Below are 25,707 nucleotides of genomic sequence, written 5' to 3'. Positions count from 1 at the left end.
TCCCCCACCTTCACTCTGAGATTTCTCAGTATGTTCCATGCTGCAATGTCTTTGGATCTATTTTATTTAACAGTTTATTTTGTTCATTAGATTCCACATATGAGTGAGATCATGTGATATTTGTCTTTCTTTCACTGGCTTATTTCACTGTACGTGTTTTCTAACAAGAAAAATTTGTAAATGCCATTTCAATTCAAAATTCAAGTAAAAATAAAAGAGAGAGCCTAGTTTTGACCTATTTTATAAACAAAAATATGTATTGTGTGTGCTTATACATATAACAGACATTCTTAAGGACCTAATCATTTCATCTAAAATATTCTTCCACATCAACCTAAAATTCCAGATATTCTAAGATAACATAAAATTCCAGGTATTCTAAGATAACATAAACTTTGGGAATTAGATATTCAGAAATTTTCATTATTATTAATAATAATAACTTAAAACTGCACCAACACTTAGAAAGCCCTGTATGGGGATAGTGTACACAACTTTTATATTTGATATGTAGTCAATACTCACTAAAGTAATCACATATTCTTTTGAGAAAAAAAATGGTGACTTTTCTTTGGATAGCAGAAAAAGTGACAAGGTGACAGAAGTATGCATGAAAAGATGATATAAGTTGTCACTGATGTTAGGACTTTGGTTTCTAACTCTCAATTCTGTTTTTAGTTCACTGGGAAGGATCACATTGTGTCTTTTCTCTATTTTTTTTTTCAGATGATAACTCTGAAGGCTGCCACGACTTTCCCATCATTCTGCTTGAATGTACGATTGTTTGGTCTTTAAGAACTGTCCCAGACAGTCATTTCATGCCTGTTACTGCTGAAATCCACCTTTGCAGTTCATGCAAACTGATTTAGTCAACTCCTCTTCATGGTCTAGAAAATCACAAGTTGACAGAGTATCTTTTATTGCTTGCAGGTCCTTGAGATAGAAGTGCTGCCCGAAGCACAGGACATTGGTATTAGAGTGTATTTTCCTTTTATTAGTGCCAAGTAAGACTTAAGCAAATCTAGGCCTCAAACACCCTCTTTAAGATTGATAAATATTGCTAAGCCAGCACTGCCTGGTCTTGGCCATATTGTGGAGGTAGGCTTGGTGAGTGGGAAGCCTGGGAGTGATACACCTGGTCTGATTTCCAATGTCTATTTATCCTAAAGGCCCAAGGCTGGTAGACCAGTAGTAGGCACCAGGTAGAGTTCACTTAGCAAGATCCATCGTCTTTAATCTCAAAGCATCAGTTGTCAAAGAGCTTAGACTCTATGAGTGAAACCTAAATGTGAAGCATTATCATAGTAGAGCTTTGTGCCAACCAAAGGGTTTGCCCACTCCATTCAAAGCATAGCTGCCATGAGAAGGAGCCTTTTGAGAGATGCCATAGATTGTCTAAAGAGTTCTCATCTTCTACCTTCAACTTTATTTTCCACTCTTGATAAGTGCATACACATTTCCACTTTTACTTTTTAAAATGTACACTTTTTTCCTATAGAGAGAATGAGTGAGCAGCAATTAGGTGGGAAGAAGGGAAAAGGAAAAAGTAGAAGAAAGAAGACAAGTACAAATAGATATACTAGAGGCCCGTTGCACAAAGAGATTCATGCAATAGGCCTTCCTTCCCCTGGCTGCCGGCACTGGTTTTCTTCCAGCACCCACCACCCACACCTTTGCTTTGGCCGCAGTGAAGAAGCCAAGCCTGGAGGTTTCTCTGCTCTGGCCGCAGCAGAGAAGGCAAGCCTCTTCAGTCTTCAGTGGTCTTCAGTCATCCTCAGTCTTCAGTCATGGTCAGTCTTCAGTCTTTGCTCCGAGCCTGCTTATGCAAATTAGCCACCATCTTTGTTGGGTTAATTTGCATACTCATCCTGATTGGCTGGTGGGTGTAGCAGAGTGATGACCAATTTGCATGTTTCTCTTTTATTAGTGTAGATGCATCTGTGTATCTGTGTATATGTGTACCTGTGAAAGGCCTTTAACAGCTTTCTGTGAAATCGGTACCCTCTACTGTTAAAATATAAGAATTAAAAGTGTTGAAGCTTCAGGGAGGGTATATGTGACATTAGAAATCGCCTACTTACTTAGCTACATGTCTTGGTCCCTTCAGCAAAACTACTGCTGTAGCTCTCAGAAGTATTTCTACATTTACAGTGGTGGATTCTCTTGGCTTTTCTGAAGAGAGTAATTTACAGACAATATAACATTCATTCCTTTTTAATTGACAAAAACCCAATTCACTTCCATTTAATTTTAAAATAAGAAAGCAATTATCCTTAAATGTGTCAAGTGTCTTTCTTCATATAGAGACAACTGAGAAGCGAATGTTCTATTTCCCATTATAAAGAAGATTAAGCAAAGCTTAAGAACAGGGTCCTAAATATTATACAATTTCATTGGCAGGAAAGCAAAGAGCAGCTGTGTTCCCAAGATCTTCCCTTTGTATCCCAGAGGCAAGGATCTATGCCTGGCGAATGCTCCAATGGCATTGACACTGCTCTGGTCAAACATGCTCAGGTGCTTATGGTTCCTCTTTTCAAAAGAGGGGTCAGAAAAGTCATTTGGTTAGGATGACGAGTAAAAAAAACTGACACAATCTAACACCTGGGGCATTTCAATAAAACCCCTGTTCTCACATCAGCCCTCTCATCGGACATTAGGAATAAATAAGTCAAGATGTACATGGAAATTGGTTGAAGTCATGAGGCCCTCATGAAGTCTTTATCTCCACTGGCTTTTGATGGGTCCTGTGCTGGTGAATATCAAACGACCAGAACTCCCTCCCAGAAAAAAGAAATAATAACAAAGCCTGATCTATAATATTTATATAACTTGATTTCTGTAGCATAAAATACTCCCACCACAGCCAATTTCAAGTGAATGCATGTTATTCGACCTCAACCAGCTTGCAAAATATCTGAAAAATCCCTCTGCTGGTGCCAGAACTGCCTTTGATAGCCAATGAATTGCACAGTATAGTTACACTTTGCGAGTGAAGTGTATTTACCCACACGACACCTCCATGGCCATGGAGGGGTAGGAGTTGATGTCTGCCCCTGACAGGGTATTTGTGAAGGTGAGAGAATGGCTGGCATCATAAGGCCATCTTGTTCGAACCACCCTATATTCAGAGGGTGCCGGGGTCTTTCACGAAAGTCAAATGATTAGATCATCCCTTCCTTTTAAAACCATGAACAGGCCCTTAGAATCCAATGCTGCTTCAGAATATGTAAATTAAGGCCTCCTTATCTGTGTTCCCTTCTTTTCTCAGCACTGATGTAGCTGCGTGTTGGGGTAAAAAGGAGTGTATTTATGAAAGAGAGAAAATGGGTTTCAAATGCCAGGCTCAACAAAAAGACATGCAATTTAAAATATTTTGCTTTAAGAAAATTGTGCGAATATCATCTAGAACGTGTAGTGAAATATCATTGATGTGAAACCTTTACCATAAGATAAGCTTGGAGGACACTCCCAGACACTTTCTGGTCATCTGCACACTGTTTCTGATTTGGAAATAGACAAATCCAGAGTCATCACATGGCACAGTTGGGAAAGATCACAGGCTTTAACCCTTTTCGGTCCAACCTCAAGGCTGACTCGACAGACCAGGCGCTAGGAGCAAGTCCAACGTCAAGCAATAAGAACATGAAAAAGTTCAACATTCAATCCTGTCAATTAATTTGGACCAGACTGTTTGAATTCCAAAAATAACATTGGACCGTAAAGGGTTAAAATCCAGCTTTGGCACTTAATAGCAATGTGACCTTGGGCTAGCTCCCCAAATCCTCAGAACCTGTTTCCTCATCAATACTAATAAAAGGGTAATATGCTAATTAGACTGGTCAACTGGCCATCTTCTGGATGTCTTACTTCCTTCCAGACAAAACCATGGTGGTGGGGGCAGAGGCAGAGGCAGTTAGGGTCGAGATCAGGCTGGCAGGGTGTTAGGGGTGAGACCAGGCTGGCAGGGGAGGGCCATTGGGGATGACCAGGGCTGCAGGGGAGGGCCACTGGGGAGACCAGGCCGGTAGAAGCGGGCAGTAAGGGGTGACCAGGCCGGCAGGGGGAAGCAGTTAGGGGCAACTAGGCCTGTAGAGGCGGGCAGTAAGGGGTGACAAGGCTAGCGGGGGGAGGGGGATAGGGGTATTAGGGGTGATCAGACTGGCTGGCAGAGGCAGTTAGGGGTGATTAGGTCATCAGGCTGGCAGGGGGGCAGTTAGGGGTGATCAGTCAGGCAGGCAGGTGAGCAGTTAGGAGCCAGCAGTCCCGGATTGTGAGAGAAATATCTGACTGCCGGTTTAGGCCCCATCCTCTGTGGGATCGGGCCTAAACCGGCAGTTGGACATCCACCGAGGAATCCTGGATTGGATAGGGTGCAGGCCGGGCTGAGGGGACCGCCCCTTCCACGCACAAATTTTGTGCACCATGGCCTCTAGTCAATATAATAAAGATAGAAATTATTACTACCTCACATGACATGAGTATTGAATAAGATAGCATATGAAAAGTTTACAAAATCATTCACAAAATAGTGATAGCATCTACCATGCAAGGTTGTGGTCATAATGGACATACAATTAGCCAAGCCTTTATTTAGCATGTGCCTACCCTAAATAGACCCTCAATTAAGGGTACTGTTGGGAGGGAAAATAGAGCTCTCTCCACCCACTTTAGTTGGATGTGTAGTCAGTCCATAGCCTAGAAACAAGACAGATTAAGGTAGTAGGTTATAATTACACAGTTTCCCTGTGAGAAACCAATTATACAATGTTGAGGGATGAGAGACAGGAACCACCGAGGTAATTCCATTTAATTATCATTTCCCATAAAGCAAACCATTTTGAGGAACTGATTTCTATTAGGCCACATGCCAAATTTTATTATTACATAAAATGCAATGGAGAATATGATGCAGCTCTTTTCTTTGGAGAAAATGAAGTGGGGAATTATAGACTTCACAATAAAGAAAGTTGGAGAATTAAAATTCCCTTTACCTACAGATGTGTTTGGCCAACTCTTACCTCAAATGACTTGAATGAATCTTCATGTTTTCAAGGCATCCAAACTCAATACATTTATTGACTTACTCAAGATACACAGCACTTAGAACCAGATTTAAACAATCCCTAACCCCCCCCCCCCCCACCTAGGTACCATCTGGGCAGAGGGGCAACATACATTTCTAGAAAATAAGCCATGCAACTCCAGAAATAAAACTTACTAGGGGAATTATAATGGAAATCGGGGAGAGGATATTCTGATTAATTACCTAACCCAATAAGAGCTATTCTTTTATTTCTTACTAGTGCCCCGGTGCACGGATTTGTGCACATTGAGAAGATATTAATTAGAAGGTGGCCAGCACGGTGGGACTGGGCAAGATGGGCTGGACATGCCCTGGAGCCAACCTCCCTTGGTCCTTCCTCGGCCGGCTGCCCTGCCACTGCAGCTCGACGGGAGTCTGTGGAGTGAGCAGGGTCCCTCCGGAAGGTGGGGTCTCTTGGCCTGGCCTGTGGGGATCGGGCCAAAATTGGCTCTCTGAAATCCCCCAAGGGGTACTGGATTCAAGAGGGCAGTTCTCGGATGACTTACCCCGGAATTGGGCTCCATCCTTTCTGGTTCCAGGGTGCGTCACCCGAGGACCGCCACTACCAAGTCACTGCAGCTCCTGTGTTGAGCATCTGCACCCTGGTGGTCATTGTGAATCATAGCTATGGGTCCAACAGTCACTTAGCTTTTTATATATATAGATAGTTCATGGGTCATCTGCCTCAATAGGTCAAACAATCCTTATTTTATAGTTGTGCATTTCCTTTCTCATATGGACAAGCTTTTATGGAATCTTTTCCTCTCCAGGAATACCATCTTGCAAATAAATAGGAATTAGAATATTACTTCTGAAAGGTCCATAGACATTGTAATTCTATTCAAGGAACTCTGAGATTCATGGGACTACACCTCTCAGCAATGAAACACTTCCCACTTCCCTCAAGGGAATGCCTACTCCCTCTCCTAGCTTAAAGGCAGATTTTTCATCCTTTGAAATCTTTTTTTTTCCTTGAAGCCTTTTTGTCATACTGTATAACTGTATCTGCTATGAAACAGAGTAACACTGTGGGGTGGCGGAAAAACAAACAGGAGAAAACGCTCATTTTCTCCCTCTTTCTTCAGAGGTTTTACTTGAGAGGGAAACACGTTTACCTTCTTGCCAGTTAAAGTCTCAGGCATTAGGCTCATGTCTCTTTCCTCTGTCTTTAAATATGCTACTTCCCTCCTAACTCTGCTCTGTTTCTGGTCCCTGTCCTGCTAATCTATTCTGCCCCATGCTGGCAGTGATCTTGATAAAGTGAAAATCAAATCCAAGTCTCTGTCCTCCTTACAATGCTTTGTCAAATGCCTTACACAAAAGCCTGGCATCAACTGTCTTTCTCTTACCCCTCCAGTTTCACCTTTGATCACATCCCTACATGCACATTATTTTAGCCAAATTGAGCATCTTGTAGATTTCCAACTGGCCAACCTCTTGAATGTGCTTCTACCTCCAATCCACCTAACACAGGTTGTCCTTCAGTCTCAGCTCAAACTATGCCTGGGAAAATCTCCAGATCACCCACCTTGACTGCCAGCAGTGCACACAGTCCAACAGTCCTTCTCCAGGCTCCCACAGTGTATTCCACATCCATTCCGGCAGAGCAGTTCGCACTCTGCAGTGTCATTACTGGCTGATCTCCTACTGGTTTATTTGAAGTCAGAGACTGCATCCCATCTGTAAATCTAGTGCCTAGCTAAGGACCCAGGGGAGTAGCTTAATCCCTGTTAAATTCAACAACAGATCACTGCAGAAGTTAAAATAAACTAATAACTTTCAAAAAACCCCAACAACCCACCACCCCAAAAACACAGTAACAAGAAGATGCAAGCTGTTGACTTAACCAGAATCATTATTCAACTTTCTAGACTCCATCATTCTATTTCCTTCTGAATACCATTTGCATGTACATTTTAGTCTGTCTAATTTCTTTCTTCATCTGATGTTTTTTACCACCCCTAACACTTGATGGTAATTAATAATATCTGTGCCCACAGGTCACTGTTGAATAAGCCAGCACAAGTATCATTCTACACCCCAATGTCAGGAAAATAAAACATTAAAGGCATTTGTATCTTAAAGCTCTTTTGCCAAAATATGGGGAAAGAGTAAGATGACCCAAAATAATTACAAAGAATAACAGCTCCTGCCACAGACAGATTGTCAAGTCATCCCAAGAATGGAAGAGTGTTTGGGTCAATGGAGTAATAACATAAAAACCATCCAAATAGACTGGTTCTACAAATGGGAAAGTGAAGATACTCCAAACTATTATGCCCCCAAATATGCAACTGCACATTGTACAGTAGGCATAGAAATCAACCAGTTCTATGTATCAATCCCCACAATTTTTTTTTTCCTTTGAATGGGAACTTTCAGATCATTTTTCTACATATGAAGTCCTTATGTAAGACGACCTGTGCTAGGTTCTGGGGACTTAAAATCCACACAGTTATTACAATGGAGAATGTTAAAGTCTACAAGGGGATACAGTTGTCTAGTATTATCTAATAAATCTGTTCATGAGAAGCTATGGCAACCTTATATTGTCTCCAACTATAGATCAAATCCTGCCCTCATCTCCCTCCCCTTCATTTCCACAGTGATATGTAGACCTGCTTTGACCATTGAACAGAATGTCTAAACATAACAGCCTTCAGTATTACTGAAAGGGCCCTGCATACTTTAAAAATAAAAACTATTCTACAGCTACATTGGACTTCAAAGTACTAATCCAGCACATTCTTCTCATTAATTTTTTACATATTTGCATATATCTAATTCTGCTAACAGAGGATGAAGGAAATAAAGTTACCACAATGACTAGAGAAAGGCCTTATAAGTTGATGTCCACTCAAGAAATAGACACATGTACTGGCCACCTGAACGAAGTATAACAAGTCACAGCAAAGTAAGTGATCTTTGGGGGAAAAGTAATTTTTTAAAGCTAGCTTTGTCTTCATAATTTCTAACAATATTTGCTGGCTGCAAACTCTGCAGAGACCGTCTAAAGCCCAATCTCCTGTATGAGTATCAACCAGAAAATACCTCCAATGCCTGTTCCTGGCTTGCTATTCTGCATCAAAGCAGCCTGACGTAATAGGACCAGTGGACCATTACTGACTTTGAAAGCTGCCCCTTTGAATGGTAGAAGGAGCAGTTTCTGCAGTCAATTCACTGAGATCTCATTGGAAGGCATTTTAAAGGGTGTTCAGGATAAAACCCACAGATCCTCTTGTTCCCCAAGGATACTTTTTTTTTTACTTTAGATTACAAAACAGGAAATTAAAGTGCTCAACCAAAATCCCTGATAGGAAATATAAATCTCTAGAATGCTTTAATGATATTAATATCTCCCAAATGCCTAAAATTATTTCTTTAACAATTAGTTCAGAGAAAATGACATTCTCTTCCATAAGGCCCAAACATTCAAAAGTTCTGCTGTGAGAAATGACCTCCCTGACCCAAAAAATAATAAATTAAGAACAAGTGGCCTTTTTTCTCCTTTTCCTTTTTATAAGTTCTACATTCTATCTATAGTGAACAAATTAGAGACAACCCCTTCATGTCAACTACTTGGAGAGGCATTTCATCATTTCTAGAAGTGGATTAATATGTTGGTGGGTAGTCACAATATGGGGTGCTGTCAAACCTCTTTGGTCCCTCTGAAACAGAATCATGTTCCCATCCCCCAGAGGTCTTGCCTTTGTTGCTATTTTTCGTGCATTGATCTGGGTTTTCTGCCACTCTTTCAGAAGAACAGAGTTCAGCCCCCTCCCACAACTGCTGCTGTCCAAGAGGTGTGACAGCTTGAAGGCCTCCCAGGAGAAGATACCAAGGGTTACACAGGGCATCTTTCAGTCCAAAGGGATAATGGGAACAAGAACCTTCTCTACCTTGCAGGTCAGCTTTGGTCAACGCAACTTTGTTAGCGAAAGAACAGGAAAGGTGAAAACAATAACCAGAGGTTAGTAAGAAATAGAGTAAACCAGGGTAACATGACAGAAATGAAAATACAATTGGCATAACCAACATCACTCAAACAGACAATTGAAATGCTCTACAGGTTCTCCAGAGACAGCACAGATGGGGGATGCACATAACAGGGCGGAGCAGGCCTTGTCAGAGCCATGTTAGCAGAGCAGGGGTGGGGGGACACTGGACTAGACAAAGCACAAGCAGAGGTCACAAGAGCCTTCCCCCATCCACACAGCCAACCCCCAGGCATATGGTCCAGAAAAACAATTCTTCATCGGTCAGGATAAACATCAAAGAATAAGGGTAGTACATGGTCAGACTGAAACACACATGTGCACAGAGCCCACAGACATAATTCTGCACATGTAGGAGTTAAGCATGGAAGAGTTGCTGGGAGCACTACGCACAACCTACTGAAAATGCCACCAAGGAACGTAGCCCTAGAATTGGGCATCTGTATCAAGATGATTAGGGGCCACCAAAGAGCTTGATTTGTTTCATGTATAGCAATATAGCCAAATGCAAAAGGCTGTAGACAAAAAGGCACCAAATCAATGCCCTTTCACTTTATTCATGCTAGTCTCAAAATTAAGTATGGTGTTTCTCTCAGGGTTTCCCCATCTGTGATTGTGGAATTGCATTCCTAGCTAGTATATGCCTCTGAAGCAAAGCTGGCCCCAGATAGAAAGAGAGATTTACCAGCTGAGTATTGAATGAAACATTATTACCCAGTTCCTAGTTTTGAATAAGACATTATAAAACTCCTAGCCCAAAATGCAAGTCACTGTTAGATGTTGGCTAAGAGTTGCCCAGAAGTTGAACTTAATCTAAATTATACACCTACATATATATGAGACGTAAATTCAAAACCTAATTCCAGATGTTGTTTTCTTAGTATAAACAATTGAGTGTCAGTGAGTAGTAAATTAACGTCTTTTAAAAATAATTTGAACTCTTTAGGGTTAGAGAAAATAATACATTTACCAATTAAGCACTCTGAAGTGCCACTATCAATGACTTTTACAAGAACATAAGATATATCCTGGGCTTTGTACACCAGATATGTAAAAATAAAACATATTTCCCTATGTTGAAGAGATTTGGGTTTTTATTCTTAGTAATGATTTCTCATCCCCTACCTGTTTCCTATTCTATACATAAAAATAAGTCAGATGTTACCCATATTGTCCAATACTCAAAGGCTTTCTTAAGGGCCCCATACTCTATACAGAGATTCAGAATGACAATGACACTCCCTTGTAGTCTCTCCAAGGTTCTGTGCCCTTGATTCCCATCCTCACCATCTTCCACAGCACACTAAAGAGCTCCTGGGATCTCCTAGATGGGCTTATTCACAATGGTGCAAATTTCCAATGACAGCAATTTATGCCTTAACCCACTTTTTGGCCATTTTCCCCGGCCCCTTAGGCTAATTATCCAAGTCATCTGTGTACAATAAACAAGGACCTTCTTCCCTCAGCACTCATCCTCCACTTCATCCCACCCAGCGAGGCAGTCATAATGTGCCATGGGTAACCATCGCAATTATCTCCATGGCAATAGAGTGCAGTGCTATTAGGCCCAAGGGACTTGCCATAGATTCAGATGGTAGAGCCATCAAGTCACAATATTCAGCTCTGAACAATCACCCACACTCAGAGGAAGGTCAGAACCCACCATAATGCATGGGATGAGTCACATCAAACTGCACATAGAGCTGTAGGTAAGGATAGGGACATTTTCTCTGATCTAATGGACAAGTTCCGTTCACTAATGCTCATACTGCTTTTCTTAAAGCTTTCTTAAGTGGGGCCATTCCCACTTTATGCTATATGTTTCAATCCCCTTTTATAAAAGTTCATTTAGACTTCCTTTTAATTCAATACTACAGCTTTATGTCCTCACACTTTGATTTTTATATTCAACAGAAATGTGCTTCTAATACAGTGGCCGCAGACACATGACTACTGAGCATTTCAAAGGCATGTGGTCTGAATTGAGGGGGGGTTACTAGTATAAAATCCACACTTGATTTTCAAGGCTTAGTATGAAAAAATAGCAAAATGTCTTCATAATTTTGTATTGATTATAAGCTGAAATGGTAATATTTTGGATATATTGTTATGTTAAATGAAATATAAAATTAAAATGAATTTTACCTGTTACTTTCTACCTTCTAAAAATGTAGCTACAAGAAAATTTAAAATTACATATGTGACTAATTATATTTCTATGAGGCATATTGCTATAAAGTTAAAATGGGTGATTCCTATTAACTTTCTTAAAGGAGGAACTGATGGCATGGTAAAAATATTTAACATTTGAATCATGTCTTATGCTTTTCAATATGTGCTTTTATTGTATGATTTAACTTGATATGATGAATTATTCCAGGATCATTGGAATGACTGTCATTCCACAATCTTCTAACCTAAGACACCCAATTTAATTTCCAAGTGCTGCATCTATAGCAGGATTGCCTTTTAACACCTGAAAGCATTAAAAGCAGGCAATAAGACAAAAAATTATTGAGTTAATTGAAATTGTGCATTCCCAGGGTAAGAAAGCAAAGTGTCTACTTTAGGTACTTGGTGATTCCCAACTTTCTGTCCCTCATGTATGCACACACTATGTTTGGCCCACAGAACTTGAGATATTCCTGGCTAAGGGGAACTACAGTGGGTTATAGGAACAATCAGTTTTATTATTAATGCCTCATGGGCAACTGACTCTCAGAGAAGGAGAAACAAAACTTTCATACTACAAATCAGCCTGGGGAGCTGATGGGAAGCTTTTATAAAAATGTGCTTTAAGGTGGCGAGCAAATCCAGCTGAAAGCTGGTTAAGAATAGAGCGATAAATGAAGTTGAAAACAGGAGATGAATTAACAGGTTTGATGTAGTAAATCAGCGATTTTCAACCAGTGTGCCACAAGATTTTTTGAAAAGTGCAATACCTACTTAGTCAAGGACACTGGCCTCTTTTCCCTACAGTGGTTCTCAACCTTCCTAATGCCGCGACCCTTTAATACAGTTCCTCATGTTGTGGTGACCCCCAACCATAAAATTATTTTCATTGCTACTTCATAACTGTAATTTTGCTACTGTTATGAATCGTAATGTAAATATCTGATAGCAGGATGTATTTTCATTGTTCGCGACCCACAGCTTGAGAACCGCTGCCTTAGATTGTCAAATCAGAAAAATGACAACAGCCAACACAATAGCTGTCTGGTATGAATTAATCAAAATTATACCTATTCTTTTTGTCAGATAGGCAAAAAATATAAAACTTGTTTTGGTATGCCACTGAATTTTAGTAATTAGTTTATGTGTGCTGTGTGATTTAAAAAAAAAAAAGGTTGAAAATCGCTATGGTAAATTAATGAGGAATACAAGAAAACACAATATATTGCACAAAGGACCATGAAGCTCAACCAGACGAAAGAACACATAGATCCTTGTGACAGGTCAGACATCCTCTTTGCCTGTCCAGTTTGGTAAGAGTCACCTTTTCAGCCTACCCAGAGCCTCTACGAGAGGCTAAAAATATTCACTGCTGCCCTCTGCTGGCTAGAACTAGGCTGTTTTTACATAGAGGAAAGAACTGTTGGAACTCGAAGACCTGTACAACAGAGTATATGAAGAGACAGTGGATCACCTACAGAAACAGGCTGAGCATGGTTTGTTGTGCTGCACTGATGAGTATGCAATGTTATTACGTGTCTCACATGAAATAATACCTGTAAATAATAACCCTACCATTTACTGAGTACTTACAAGGTATATATTAGGCATTTTATGTATATCTCTGATTTATGGATGTTAGCTTCCAAAGTGAGTTTTATTGCCTCATTTTACAGGTGAGGAAGATGTAGATAAGAGAGGTTATGTAATTTTTCAAAGGTCACACAGCTAAGAAGAACTACTCTCTGGACTTCAATCTAAGTCTTTTCAATATCAAAGCTGTTCCACCACACCACACCAAGACTCTGCTTAACAAAGCCTGACATCTAGTAAGTACTCAATAAATGTTAGTTTCCTTCCATCATTATGGCATTCTGACATCGTTTTCCTATCTCCTGCTAATGCAGTCACCATTAGCAACATAGGAAACATTTTGTTAATGGTGACATCCATAGGATGTAAAAAGTCTCTAGTTTTTACTTTCCCATGTAGTAAAGTATAAATAAAAGTCCCCGATGCCCTTTCAGCCATGCTGGAAGCAAAGGCACGAGTCAGGAGAAGCCTGATGTCAATGCCAGAAAAGGTCCTCAATCAGCAGGTATGTGACACTGGAAAGACATCAGCCAACATACATTCCTGGAGCAGGTGGCACATGTCTTCACATACTAGGCAATGACAGAGGACACTGATGGTGATGCAATGTTGGACAGTGAATGGGGAATAAGAGAGGACTGGCCAACTGAGGAAGGAGGCATTGGCAGAGGCAGCAAAGAGGCTCGGTGCTTGCAACAAGGCTACTGCTTAACAAGAAAGAAGGCTGTACCTTCACAGCCACGCTCGATCTGTCCGCTCCGATGGAGGGCATCATTGATGAGGTCTGGCAGGCGCCCGTTCAAGTCCACTGATGCCAGACAGCCCTGAAAGCCATCCCGGGAGGCCACAAGCTTTGGGAGGTTGCTATACATGCCTTGGGCCAGACCTGCCATGTACAGGTCACCTGGAAAGGAAAGCAGGTAGTAAAAGCAAATGAGTCAAGGACTGGAAGCCTGGTCAACTAAAGCCAATGTACTATAGGCCATTTATTTAGATAATGGTAATAGATCGGGGGAGAAAAACAGCATAATCAAAATAATTACCAGAGTTTCTACATTATACAAAGAGAAAACTAACATTTCTTATGTGTCATTCATTTTTTAAACATCATCTCATATTAATCAGCACATATAGTCTAGGAGGCAGGTACTATTACCATCCTATATAATAAAAGCCCAGCAACTGAAATGGCAGAACGACCAGAGACCAGAACGACCATGGCCCCTCACCCTGGCCAGCCGGCCCCCACTGAGTGATTCAGGGCAATCAGGCAGGCAAGTGCTTAGGGGTGATCAGGCAGGCAGGTGAGCAGTTAGGGGCCAGCAGTCCCAGATTGCGAGCGGGATGTCTGATTGCCAGTTTAGGCCCGACCTGCAGGGATCCCTATGAGATTGGGCCTAAACTGGCAGTTGGACATCCCCAAGGGGTCCCAGATTTCAAGAGGATGCAGACTGAACTGAGGGGAACACCCCCCCACCCCCACATGAATTTCGTGCACCAGGCCTCTAGTTTTATAATAAAGCTTAACATTTCAACAAATCCATTTATTGAGTGCTTTTCATGTGCCTATTACCAATGCAATGCTGAGGGTTTTACAGACATTATTTCTTTTTTTTTTTTAAATATATTTTATTGATTTTTTACAGAGAGGAAGAGAGAGAGATAGAGAGTTAGAAACATCGATGAGAGAGAAACATCGATCAGCTGCCTCCTGCACATCTCCTACTGGGGATATGCCCGCAACCCAGGTACATGCCCTTGACCGGAATCGAACCTGGGACCTTTCAGTCCGCAGGCCGACGCTCTATCCACTGAGCCAAGCCGGTTTCAGCTACAGACATTATTTCATCAAACTTCTTAACAGCCCATAAACTTAGCAACAATTACTATCCTCATCTTGAAAAAAAAGTATACAGAAGCTGTCTAAAAATTTTTACCAAAGTCCTCCCATACAGTAAATCATTCAAGTGAAGTTCCAAAACCTTCTCATTTTGCCATTTATCTCTTCATCACTTAGCCCCCAAGGCACACTCAGAAAATGAGCCATTCCTTGAGGAGTGGTCTACGTAAACACTGAATACATTACCTTATAGTATAATTCAGTGTCATTAAAAAAGAATATGCATAATGAATCAAAAATACAGAGTGCTCATAAACTGTAGTTTGCCTCTGGAAACAGTCTTTCAATGGTAAGAAATGCTCTAACAAGGATAAATTTCTCTATAAGGTTTACCTTTCAAGTCCAGATTTTTGGCACCATTGATAACCTGAGTGACCACTTTCGTGTCTACTTTCAGGCTGTGAGTGTTACTGTTGTCCCGAGTGATGACGACGTTGTGCCACTGGTTGTCATTCAGGGGGCGGTCACTGTTGCCCTTGATCACATTGGGGCCATTCCCCAAGTCAAACACGTAGTGGATGTACCTAGGAGGGAAACAACCCTCCAATGACTTGAGATTTCCTGAAGTCGTTTAATGGCAATGTGTGCATAATGACATCTAAGCCTTCAAATCACCTATGCTAAACTGGCATCACACAGGAATAATTAAAGCTTCTTGTATCCTAATAATTTAGGAGTCAGATCCTATTCTATCAGACTTCACTATCATTTGATACTCACAGAATCTACTTCTTTAACACTACCTAGGAAAAATAAGAGAGCCAGAAAGTAGTGCAGGTGGTATACTCCAAAATGCTAGGGGGCCACATTTAAATTCACAGTCAATAATAGGTCTGTTTTGGGGAGTTTTGTTATGGCTTTGCTTTTGTTTTGACTATTATTTTTCATCACATGGTAGTAAAATGTCTTGAAGATAGATTTTTTTTTAATTTACATTTATGTTCTCATGATAGAACTGGAAATATATATCACTTCTTCCTATAAATGTTATAGTTACAGATAGTACTGCTGCCCCAAAGAAAGATGCAATGTACCCCCTATTCTTCTTTTGCAAATATTAGATTTTTTCATAGGTTTAAAGGCTACATTTCATAGTAAAAAGTCTGATAGTATTGAGTTAGAGAAGATTTTAAATAAACTTATTCTCTTCCTTCTAGCCGTAATCATCACATAAATATATTAATCAATGAGAGCATGTATCAGGACACTTTTTCTCATGTCTCTACTTTATGTAAGTCTTGTGCTGAGATATTTAGTATGAACTATATGATCCCTTCCACTTACCCCTTGACTAGCTCAACAGCAATGAAGTCATTGCCATCCCCACTATTGAAGAGAATGAAGCCATCGGCTGAGGTGGTCTTGAACTGGAAGAAGAGGTGCATGGAGGTGTAGGCCTGCAGGGTTGCCAGGCTCAGGTAACTACTCTTGGTCTTGAAGGTGACAGGGTCAGCTATAATGTTCCTCAGTCCAAAACGAGCCTTCAGTTCACAGTAGTCAATGTCGCCATTTTTGCACAAGTCAATGTAGAGCAGGCCATTAAACATGAGGCTCTGCAAGTGGCCAATGAAACTGGAGGGGACAACAGAGATGTAACGTTTCTCGGTCATGATACCAGTTTCAATATTGTGGAATTCCAAGCGGGTGTGATCTCCAAGCATTGTACCTGTGAAAATCATAAATGAGATACCAATAAGAAAAGTTATCATGTTTTTGTCATAGTACCTTTAATATATCTTTTAGGTCTAATCCCCGCCCTCCCTCTAACACACACACACAATATTGTTTTCTTGAGTCAGTTCCAGAAAACAAAATACTCAATACACTATATACTTGATGTGGCCTCAGTGGGGGAGCTGGTTACTGGCCCAGCCCAAGCTACTACCCTGCATCCCACATTCTCATCCAGCTGCTCAGATGCCCCATCATATATGAAAAAAATACAAGATCATGGGTAACTCAAGTTAAATGATAAAACTATTAGTTTTCTTCATTCAGGAAAACAATTGGGTCCTGGTATATACTATAAGAAGAAAAGTCTTTTTTTTCTCCTAACCCTTATAAAAACACAACAAACAAACTTTAGTTATTTACTGCCAAATAATTCACCACCTAATGATTCAGTAGCTAGTACAGTTATACACCACATAAGGGCATTTTGGTTAACAACAGAGTGCATATACAACAATGATCCCATAAAAGTATAATGGAGCTGAAAACTATTGCCTAGTGATATTGTGTCCATGGCAACATCATAGCATAATGTATTACTCACATGACTGTGGTGATGCTGGTATAAATAAATGATGCTAGAACTAGTATAAACCAACTTACTGCTCTGCCAGTCATATAGCACATACAATGATGTACAGGACATACTTAATAACGATAACAAACAACTATGTTATCATTATAGTAATGTATTTACCATACTATACTCTTTATCACCATTCTAGCATGTACTTTTTCTACTTACAAAAAAAAGTTTGCTATAGAAAAGTATGTCGTATTACACTGGCAGCTGCTTCATTCATCTTGTGTTTAGCACATATTTTGATTGCATCATTTTCTCTTGTGCTTGATTTAATCTCATATTGGTTTGTACAGTAACATACTATACAGACACGTAGCCTAGAAACAATAGGCTGTACCATATAACCTATGTGCCTATATCAGGACACTTCTTCTCATGTCCCTACTTTATGTAAGGCTTGCTCATAGTAAGCCATACCATCTAGGTTTACATAAGTATACTCCATGATATTCATACAACAAGATCATTAAGGCAGTGGTTCTCAACCTGTGGGTCGTGACCCCTTTGGTGGTCGAACGACCCTTTCACAGGGATCGCCTAAAACCATCCTGAATATCAGATATTTACATTATGATTCATAACAGTAGCAACATTACATTTATGAAGTAGCAATGAAAATAATTTTATGGTTGGGTCACAACATGAGGAACTGTAATTAAAGGGGCAGAAGGTTGAGAACCACTGATCTAAGGCCACTTCCTTAGACCAGATCTTTGTCATTAAGTAGTGCATAGCTGTAATTCTGGAAAAGTTTCTATTGTGAAACATCTGTTAATTTCATTTTCCCAGCAACTGTTGCTTTTTTCTGATATTAACACCTGATTTTCTTTTGAAAGCTACCTTCCCTACTTTACTTTTAAACCATCTGGGATGGATGAAGTTGACCCCATTATGAAGTTTTCAAGCTACTTAGACTGAACCACTCAACATATTTTATCCCCCCAGCCTTAGAGTAAAACCTAAGGACTAAGAACTCTAATATTCATCTCAGTCACCTGGAGGGGATGCTAAAACAGTTTTTTGGGCCCTACCCTCAGAGTTTATTATTCAAGAGTCTGAGGTGAGGCCTGAAAATTTTCATTTCTAACAAGTTCTGCATTGAAACATTTAAGACTGATCTAGAAACTACCCTCAGAACCACTGTACTAGCAACAACCCAAGCTGGTCCAGTAGTGATCAGCTTTAGGGATTTTGAAAGAAAATTTACAAGTTGCCTTTGCAAGAAAGGCTTGTTGAAGGGGTAAGAAGGAGCCTAGATTAGCAGCAGCCGTGCAATTATGTGAGAGACTGGGCCTGCCTGAGGATCTGGGGCATAGAAAACAAGCATGAAATGGAGAAACACGATTTTTCCAGGATGATGTCATTTGAAAATCTGGATCCAGCCAGCCAACTCAGACTTTAATTCCATTTTGTGCTTAAAGCCTTTGAGTTGAGCTCCTAATATTTGCAATGGAAAGATCTCCATCTAATACAAACCATTAGACCTTTTTCCTCACCTAGTTTACCCATATCAGAAAATTATATAAGATTGAAATTGAAGAAGGGCTTGGATAAGTAATAGAAGGGAAACTAACAGTGGAATTTGAACACTTAGCCAGGGCCAGAGACTAATTTGGGGTTCAGTGAGTGACTGAAGCAGGGATAATGAGAAGGGCTTGAAAAAGATACACAGAGACTGGAAATTTTAACAACAAAGTCAAGGATAACATCATTAGTATGGCTAGAGTAGAAGGTGGCTCCCTGGACATTCACACAGAAATGAGTCAATAAAATTTAGCAAGTTGTTTCTTAATGCCTCAATGTTTAAGGCGAGGGAAGGGGAATTCCCTCTGCCTGCCCTCTCCTGTTATCTTTTACATTAAAGAGACTCAACCAGCAAGACTCTCCCAACATCTCTTTATCCCATCCCTCTTTTATAACTTTCCAGAAAAAAAAAAAGGAGTGACATAATCTAAAAGATTAAAGATAATCTGCAAAGCAAAACTATGTGCAGAACGCAGACCCTGGCACTTTCTGTTTCCCTTTAGGGGAACAAGCTGCCTTCAGAAAGCACCCAATCTACCCCACTCACCTACAGCATGGATGTTGGAGGAGCAAGCCTTGCTTCAGCGTAGGCTGCCTGCCCCAGTCCTGATTAGTGTTCAAGTGAGCAATTTCATCCAATTCTCAGTTCAGTAGATGTAAACCACATCTTTCAATATCAGTGTTATCATTAATAAAAATTATATTTCATTTCTACCTGCCTTGCATTTTCTCCTCTATTGGCATAGAAATCAGGTGGCAAAAAAGAGAGGATCATTCATATTTTTTTGAGTCCCTTAAACTTCAATATCTAGGAAGTCTGAGAAGATTACACCCTCAGATGCTCAATATTAATTTTATCTCTATGGAAGCATACTTGAGACCTAATTCAAAAAAATTGCTCATATACACAAAAATCATATTTGCATTTATGAGCATCTATGTGGTATTTTGACAACTAGTTACAAATCATTCTCAATATAAGCAAAAACAAAATAATGATGTTGGTTAACTAAATATAAAAATGTAATAGAACAAAAATCAAAATGCAACATAAATCTGCTAACAATTGAATAACTAGGAAAAAGAATTACTGCATAAAATTACTTAGTATTGAAAACTGGACTGGTCATGAAAATGCAAAGTAGCTTAACCTAAATTCATGTGCTCTGAAACAATGAAGTAATGGAAATAAATACCCAAGGTCAATTGGGCTATAGCTGCTTATATCAGAGCTGGAGAATGATGGGGAGGCAAAAATCATAGCCAGTTTCCATGGGGACACAGGAACACCGAACCATGATGACGCTGGTGGTCATGCTAATTTTTACTTTACAAAAAACCAAACAAACAAAACAGCAATGAGAACCAAAATGTAATAATGGGATGCCCACTGGTAAAGATTGGGGTCCCAAAAGGAATCTCAAAAGTCTGTTTTAAAGTCATTTGGGAGCTTTTAAAGAAATTATGGATTAACTGACCTCCAAAATTGAGGGGTTAGGAAATTCTGCTCACTAGAATATGAATTTCATAAAGCCAGAAAATCATGTAAGGTAAGAAAATCATGTAAAAATTATATGAAAACCATATAAGATTGAGCTTGAATAAGGGCTTGGATAAGTAATAGAAGGGAAAATAGCAATGGAATTTGAACACTTAGTTCAGGGACAGAGACTAATTTAGGGTTCAGGATATCTACGAGCAGCTTCCACCAAAAATTGGTGAGGGGTGTGGAGAAGGTGATGTGGGGCGAAACTAGAAAAGAAATTCATTTCTCCATACACTAAAAGAAACTCCTTTTTGTGTGGGTGCAGGTTCCCAAATAAGTATGCTATTTTACTCAGAGAAAGCACTGAAGGCATTGCATAAAGTTACAAATGTGTACAAATTAAAACATTTTTTTTAAAAAAATCTCTGTATTACCTAACCAGTATTAATAACCAGGAACATTTTCATTCGTCTTCTCTGAAGGCCATCTGTAGACTAAAACTCCTTTCCAATTAAATGTGGAATGAATGCATACTCCATAGCAGCTGCTTCCCAATTTTAGAGGAAAGAGGAGTAACTGGGGAGAAAGATATCAAGGGAAAACCAAGACTAGGGCTATCCCTTAGCCAGGCACTGTGCTAGGCACTTCATAACCACCATCGAGGTCATGATCTCAATAAACTGTAGGAAGGTATCATTATCTAGGCTTAGATGTGTGGACCCTTAGCTTAGAGAGGTCAAGCAATGCGACCAAAGTTTATACAGGCAGTAAATAGTAGAGCCCCAAATTGAATTTAGATGTATTTAATTCCAAAGTCCACATTTTAACTTGCATTTCTCTCTTTAGAGAAAAGGATTGACTGGTTCCTTACATTATTACCCAATAAAAAATCTATAGATGGACCTTAACTGGTGAGAAGTCCACACAGAAGCTGCTATGATGAGTTCACACTTCTTCCCAGAGACCGAGTATCCTAATGCCGTAGGGAATATATGCAGCACCTTCCCTAGCCCAGCTATGTTGCCTCAGACCCTGTGCACACCTTCACCTTCAACTTTCACTGAAGGCCAACAAGGGTTTACAGACCAGCCCTCAGGAGGATGCCGTTTGTGGAGAACATAAACCATGGAAAACTTGGCCAAGTTCAAGCTGTAGCTGCCCACGAGACATTCAAACATAGTGGATGAGCATGTAGGCTCTGAGGCTAAACCGCCTGGGTTACCTAACTTCTGTGCCTCAGTTTCCCATCTGTGAAATAGGTAAGAAACTATCAGGATTAAATGTATCAATGACATAGACAGTACTTAGAACAGTGTCTAGTGCTCAAACTATAAGCTGTTACTAAATCTTCAGCATTTATTTTTCCCCTTTGTCTGAAATATGTTAGTTTTCTGATTACTAGTATGACACCTGTTTTCTCTCTCTTCTGAGAAGACAAGATCTTTAAGTAAGACCACTTCTTGCCTCTTCTAGATGTCCTATAGCAGAGGGCCTGAGGGCAGCAAGCATCCCTGGCACTTGGGAAGGAGGCTGTATTAGAGACATCTACTGTGGAGTCAGAGTCTGGATCATCACCATTTCTGCACATGGGGGACCTGGCCAACACCAAGAGCTTGGCAAAGAAATTATGGAAATGGCTTAGTGAAGGCAACTTGACTTCCCAGTAGCTTCCCGACATGGAGAGAAAAGTGAAGAAAAGAAAGGCTTCCAAAGGCTCAGAAAAGGATGCACAATTTACCCACAATCCTCCAGCTCCACTGCTCCCATACCCTTTTCTCCTCAGTATGTTGTGGAGAAACATTCCCCACATGCATATGCTGTAAAATGATTTAATAAAAAGGAGTTCTGGAACCAAATAAATTTGGTAAATATTGCATACTTAATTATTGATGATTGGCAATGTGAATTAGCATATTAAAGGCTCCTAATAAGTCTTACAATAAAGAAATCAACTTCATGTTGTTAAACCTAACTTTTCTAAATCTTTCTCTGATATTTTGTTAATGTGAGGAAGAATTTTCCCATGGAAATCTTGGGCCAATGGCTTTTCACAGCGAGGTCCTGTACGTGCAATATGGGGAGAGAGAGGGAGAGGGAGAAGGCAGCATGGACCAGAATGGACAAAGAGGGTGAATTTTTGCACCAGCAGGAAGTTCTTGGTGGTGTGGTCAATTCGTGCAGCATTAGCCCCAATCTGAGGAGCATAGCCCAAGGGAGGTAGTCTTTTAATTTATTCTTGATAATAGAAATCCAGGTTAATCAATCAATCAATCCTTATTAACTGTCAACTGAACTTAATACATTTCCAGGAAGATATTATATTATAATAAATGAAAACCACCAGGCTGAGGAATATTTATTTCCTTGCTTTTGATTTCTTATGAGTCTGACCTATTCTTTGCATCATTTCTACAAACTATCTGAAAATTTGACACCCTGGGGGACCTTAAACAGTATGAAAGGGATTACTAAATAAGCCAATAATACACTACTTAATAACATGAGGACTGAGTGGTATTTTAATTTCATTGCCTGATTTTATGACTTCTGTGAGCTAAAATTAAAATCCCCAAACCCCTTATCACTGTGAAAAGCATTGCAATGTTGTAGCTCATACACAAAATTGCTCTTTTCTTCTCCCAGATTTCTTTATCCTTATGGCTGCTTTTTTCCATCAGCGGCAAAGTAGAGGGTAAGGCGGAAAATGAAAGAGCTTCATTAATTTCAAATATCAAATTACTGGATGGCTTGGGCGTGCCATGGTTTAGTCCTGTTTTTAAATTATTAGTAGAAAGAGGAAATACACTTCATAATTACCTTTATTCTAAAATTTCTGTAAAGGAATAATGGCTCAGGGAGGCAATACCAATTATGTACCCTTAGTTCTGGGGCTCCTTATGACTATAGCTTTCAGGCATGTGATTTCTTATGGAAATAAAAGAGACTCACTGTTTGGAGAAATTGGTGTGAGGTCGCCATCTAGTGGCTGGTATTAAAAACACACAGCAAACAGCACTGCTTTGGGCTTTACTGGGCTAAACCCAGAGGAGTTAGCCAGGCATGTGTCACTGAACTGCCTTTGCAGGCTCCTGTCTGCACTAACACCTCGTGGGGAGTTCTTGAATAATTAATTACGGTTGGCTGTGGGTTCTAAACCTTTAACCATTTTTACATCTCTTTCCCGACATTCATTACACAAGGCTAAGTTACCCTGCCGGCCTACAGAACAGTAATCTTACCCCCCATTATGTTAGGTCTATGTACATCTGGAAGGCTTGCAATAGCGCTGTGGCTCTGTCTTCATTTTGGGAGAAGGACAGTGGATCTCAAAGTCTACCTGCTGAATTGTATTCCCCACCTCACCCTAATCCCTACTTTGTACGACAAATCACTTTCTTATGTTGGATTATGTTGCCCAGCAAGCAGCTTGATTTAGTGGAATCACACAGACATGAATTTTGAGCTTATGTACATAGCTCCCTCGAAGTTTCAGGTTCCCCTTATGTAAAATGACAATAAGAACACTAACTTTGCAAGGTAATTTATAGAACGACAGAACACTAAAGGGGCTGATATGAATAAGACAGCTAACTTAGTCCTTAATGATAACTGGGCACTGATATATGCCTCATGCTCTTCCTCTACCCAGAGACTCTCCTTCTGTACACACACACACACACACCTGCATACATGCATACGTGAGTCACTACTATTACTGACTCCAGAAGTAAAAAGGGCTCAGGCTTGTGAATATAAAATTAAATTATAGGATCAATATTGCAGAAACTTTATACTAAGAAAGAACCTCAGCAATAATGGAATTCCCAGTTTAAAAATGAAGAAATGAGTAAAAACAAGTTTAGTGTACTTATCCCAAAGGCATAAAGCACTTTAGTGACAATGGCTGTATTAAATCCCAGGCCTCTTGATCCCAATCTGATGGTCCTAATCACAGAAATTGCTTAGGCCACGGACTTCATTTAACAAAGCCCAGAAATGGTGACTTTTCTAGCATCCTGCAGAGAATCAACATCAGAGTCCAGTTCCTGATGCCAAGAGTGTTCCATGTAATACCCCTGCTGCCCCAAGCCTTCTTTTCCCACATGGACAAGAATCCTAGATAACAGGTGTGCACTGCTGTGGAACAAAAGAAGGTGTAGATTTATGGGATGCAGCATTTAAGATGCACTTGAAAGTGACCTCTCTTCCATCCTAGACCTCATTAATTACATTCACCCATCAAATTCCACCTGAAAACTGTATTCATAACCACTTGTGCAATCTCCAGCCCCAATTTATAATCTCTTCTGATGGACAATTACAATCTAACCCACACAAATTAGGAGTTCATTATATTGCTTGTCTTATTTTTAAACACCCAAGTCATATCTAACTTACTAGACTGATTCATTGAGGATGTGGGTAATCTCATTTTTCCTTTTATACTCTATAATCCTCAGCATGCTACTGACATATAACAGGCTCTCAAGAAATATATACTGCTTGTGTGAGGCTCTGAAGGTCCCTCACCTAGGTGTGGATTCATTCACTATTTCATAATGAATGAAGTTTACATTCACTTCCCTCCTAGAATGTAAATTCCCCCAGGCCAAGGACTTGCCTATTTGTTCATCACCATATCCTCAGTGCCTTCTAAAGTAGCACTTGGTACAGAGTAGGTACTCAATAAGAACTAAATAAATGACTGATTATTCAGCACCTTCTAAGTACCATGCACTGCTTGAGGTACTGACTTTTCCCTATTGTTTTTGGAATTTCTGGTTTATCCATCTCCCTCTACCAGAGAGTGACTGATGCATGCATTGAGGGAATAAACTTGGTATTGGGGAAGTTGACTGATAACCGCTTTTTTAATAACTGGATAATAGAAGGATCTGAAGAACCCTACATCTATTCTCCAGACACATACTCGACTCCTAAGAGACCCATCAATATATAATTACAGTACTTGGTCAGTTCTTTAATACAGATCAATTAAAAGGGATTTTGAAAATACAGAGGAGGACCTTCTTAGCCTTGCCTGAGCTTGTCAACAGAGAATATGACATGTGACTTCTATTAAGCCAACAGAGAATATGACATGTGACTTCTATTAACATCTTTGGAAAAAAGCTCTTGAAGCACTGAATGACTAAGAGGACTAGTAGAGCAAGGAGCAACACATCTCACTACAGCTGTACTCACCCTCAGCCACATCATCGTCCACAGTTAACTTAAGGCTCTTTCCTCTCCGCACCACCCGAACGGTGTGCCACTCATTGTCGTTGAGCTTCTGCCCGGCATACAGGGTCTCAGGTCCTTTGCCTAAGGATGGTGGTAAGTGCCAAAATTAGAACCGTCCTAAGAGTAGCGCTCATGGCATCAGAATTGCCAAAGCCACACTGGTGTCCATGACCTAGTAGCATTTAAGGAATTGTATCCCACCCCCACCCAAAGCCCATCCAGTGTTACTGATCTAACAGGACTCTCCCTAGTAGTCTCCTTGCAAAAGTCACATTCAGACATAAAGGAGGATGACAAAGGAGTGAAAGAAATGGGTGCCCTCCTTTTTTTTGTTAATACACGGTTTTAAGTGACAATGACAGTAAGTGACCACTTACAGGAAACAGGAGTCAGCTA

General features: G+C 40.1%; 1 protein-coding gene across 4 annotated transcripts in view; it reads right to left on the bottom strand.

Moving 5' to 3' along the window:
- The window catches only part of NRXN3 (neurexin 3), a 1,487,454-nt gene that overhangs the window by 821,032 nt on the left and 640,715 nt on the right, over positions 1-25,707 (bottom strand). For all 4 annotated transcript variants that reach the window (XM_036314379.1, XM_036314362.1, XM_036314372.1 and 1 more), the window contains 4 exons: positions 25,273-25,392; positions 16,028-16,409; positions 15,077-15,267; positions 13,574-13,747 (listed from right to left, as the gene is read on the bottom strand). In XM_036314379.1, the coding sequence (XP_036170272.1) occupies positions 13,574-13,747; positions 15,077-15,267; positions 16,028-16,409; positions 25,273-25,392 (867 nt within the window). The remainder of the gene's footprint in view (positions 1-13,573; positions 13,748-15,076; positions 15,268-16,027; positions 16,410-25,272; positions 25,393-25,707) is intronic.

The sequence above is a fragment of the Myotis myotis genome, unplaced genomic scaffold (genome assembly GCF_014108235.1).
Source record: "Myotis myotis isolate mMyoMyo1 unplaced genomic scaffold, mMyoMyo1.p scaffold_m19_p_1, whole genome shotgun sequence".
Taxonomy (NCBI): domain Eukaryota; kingdom Metazoa; phylum Chordata; class Mammalia; order Chiroptera; family Vespertilionidae; genus Myotis; species Myotis myotis.
This window is presented reverse-complemented; position numbering and strand designations above follow the sequence as displayed.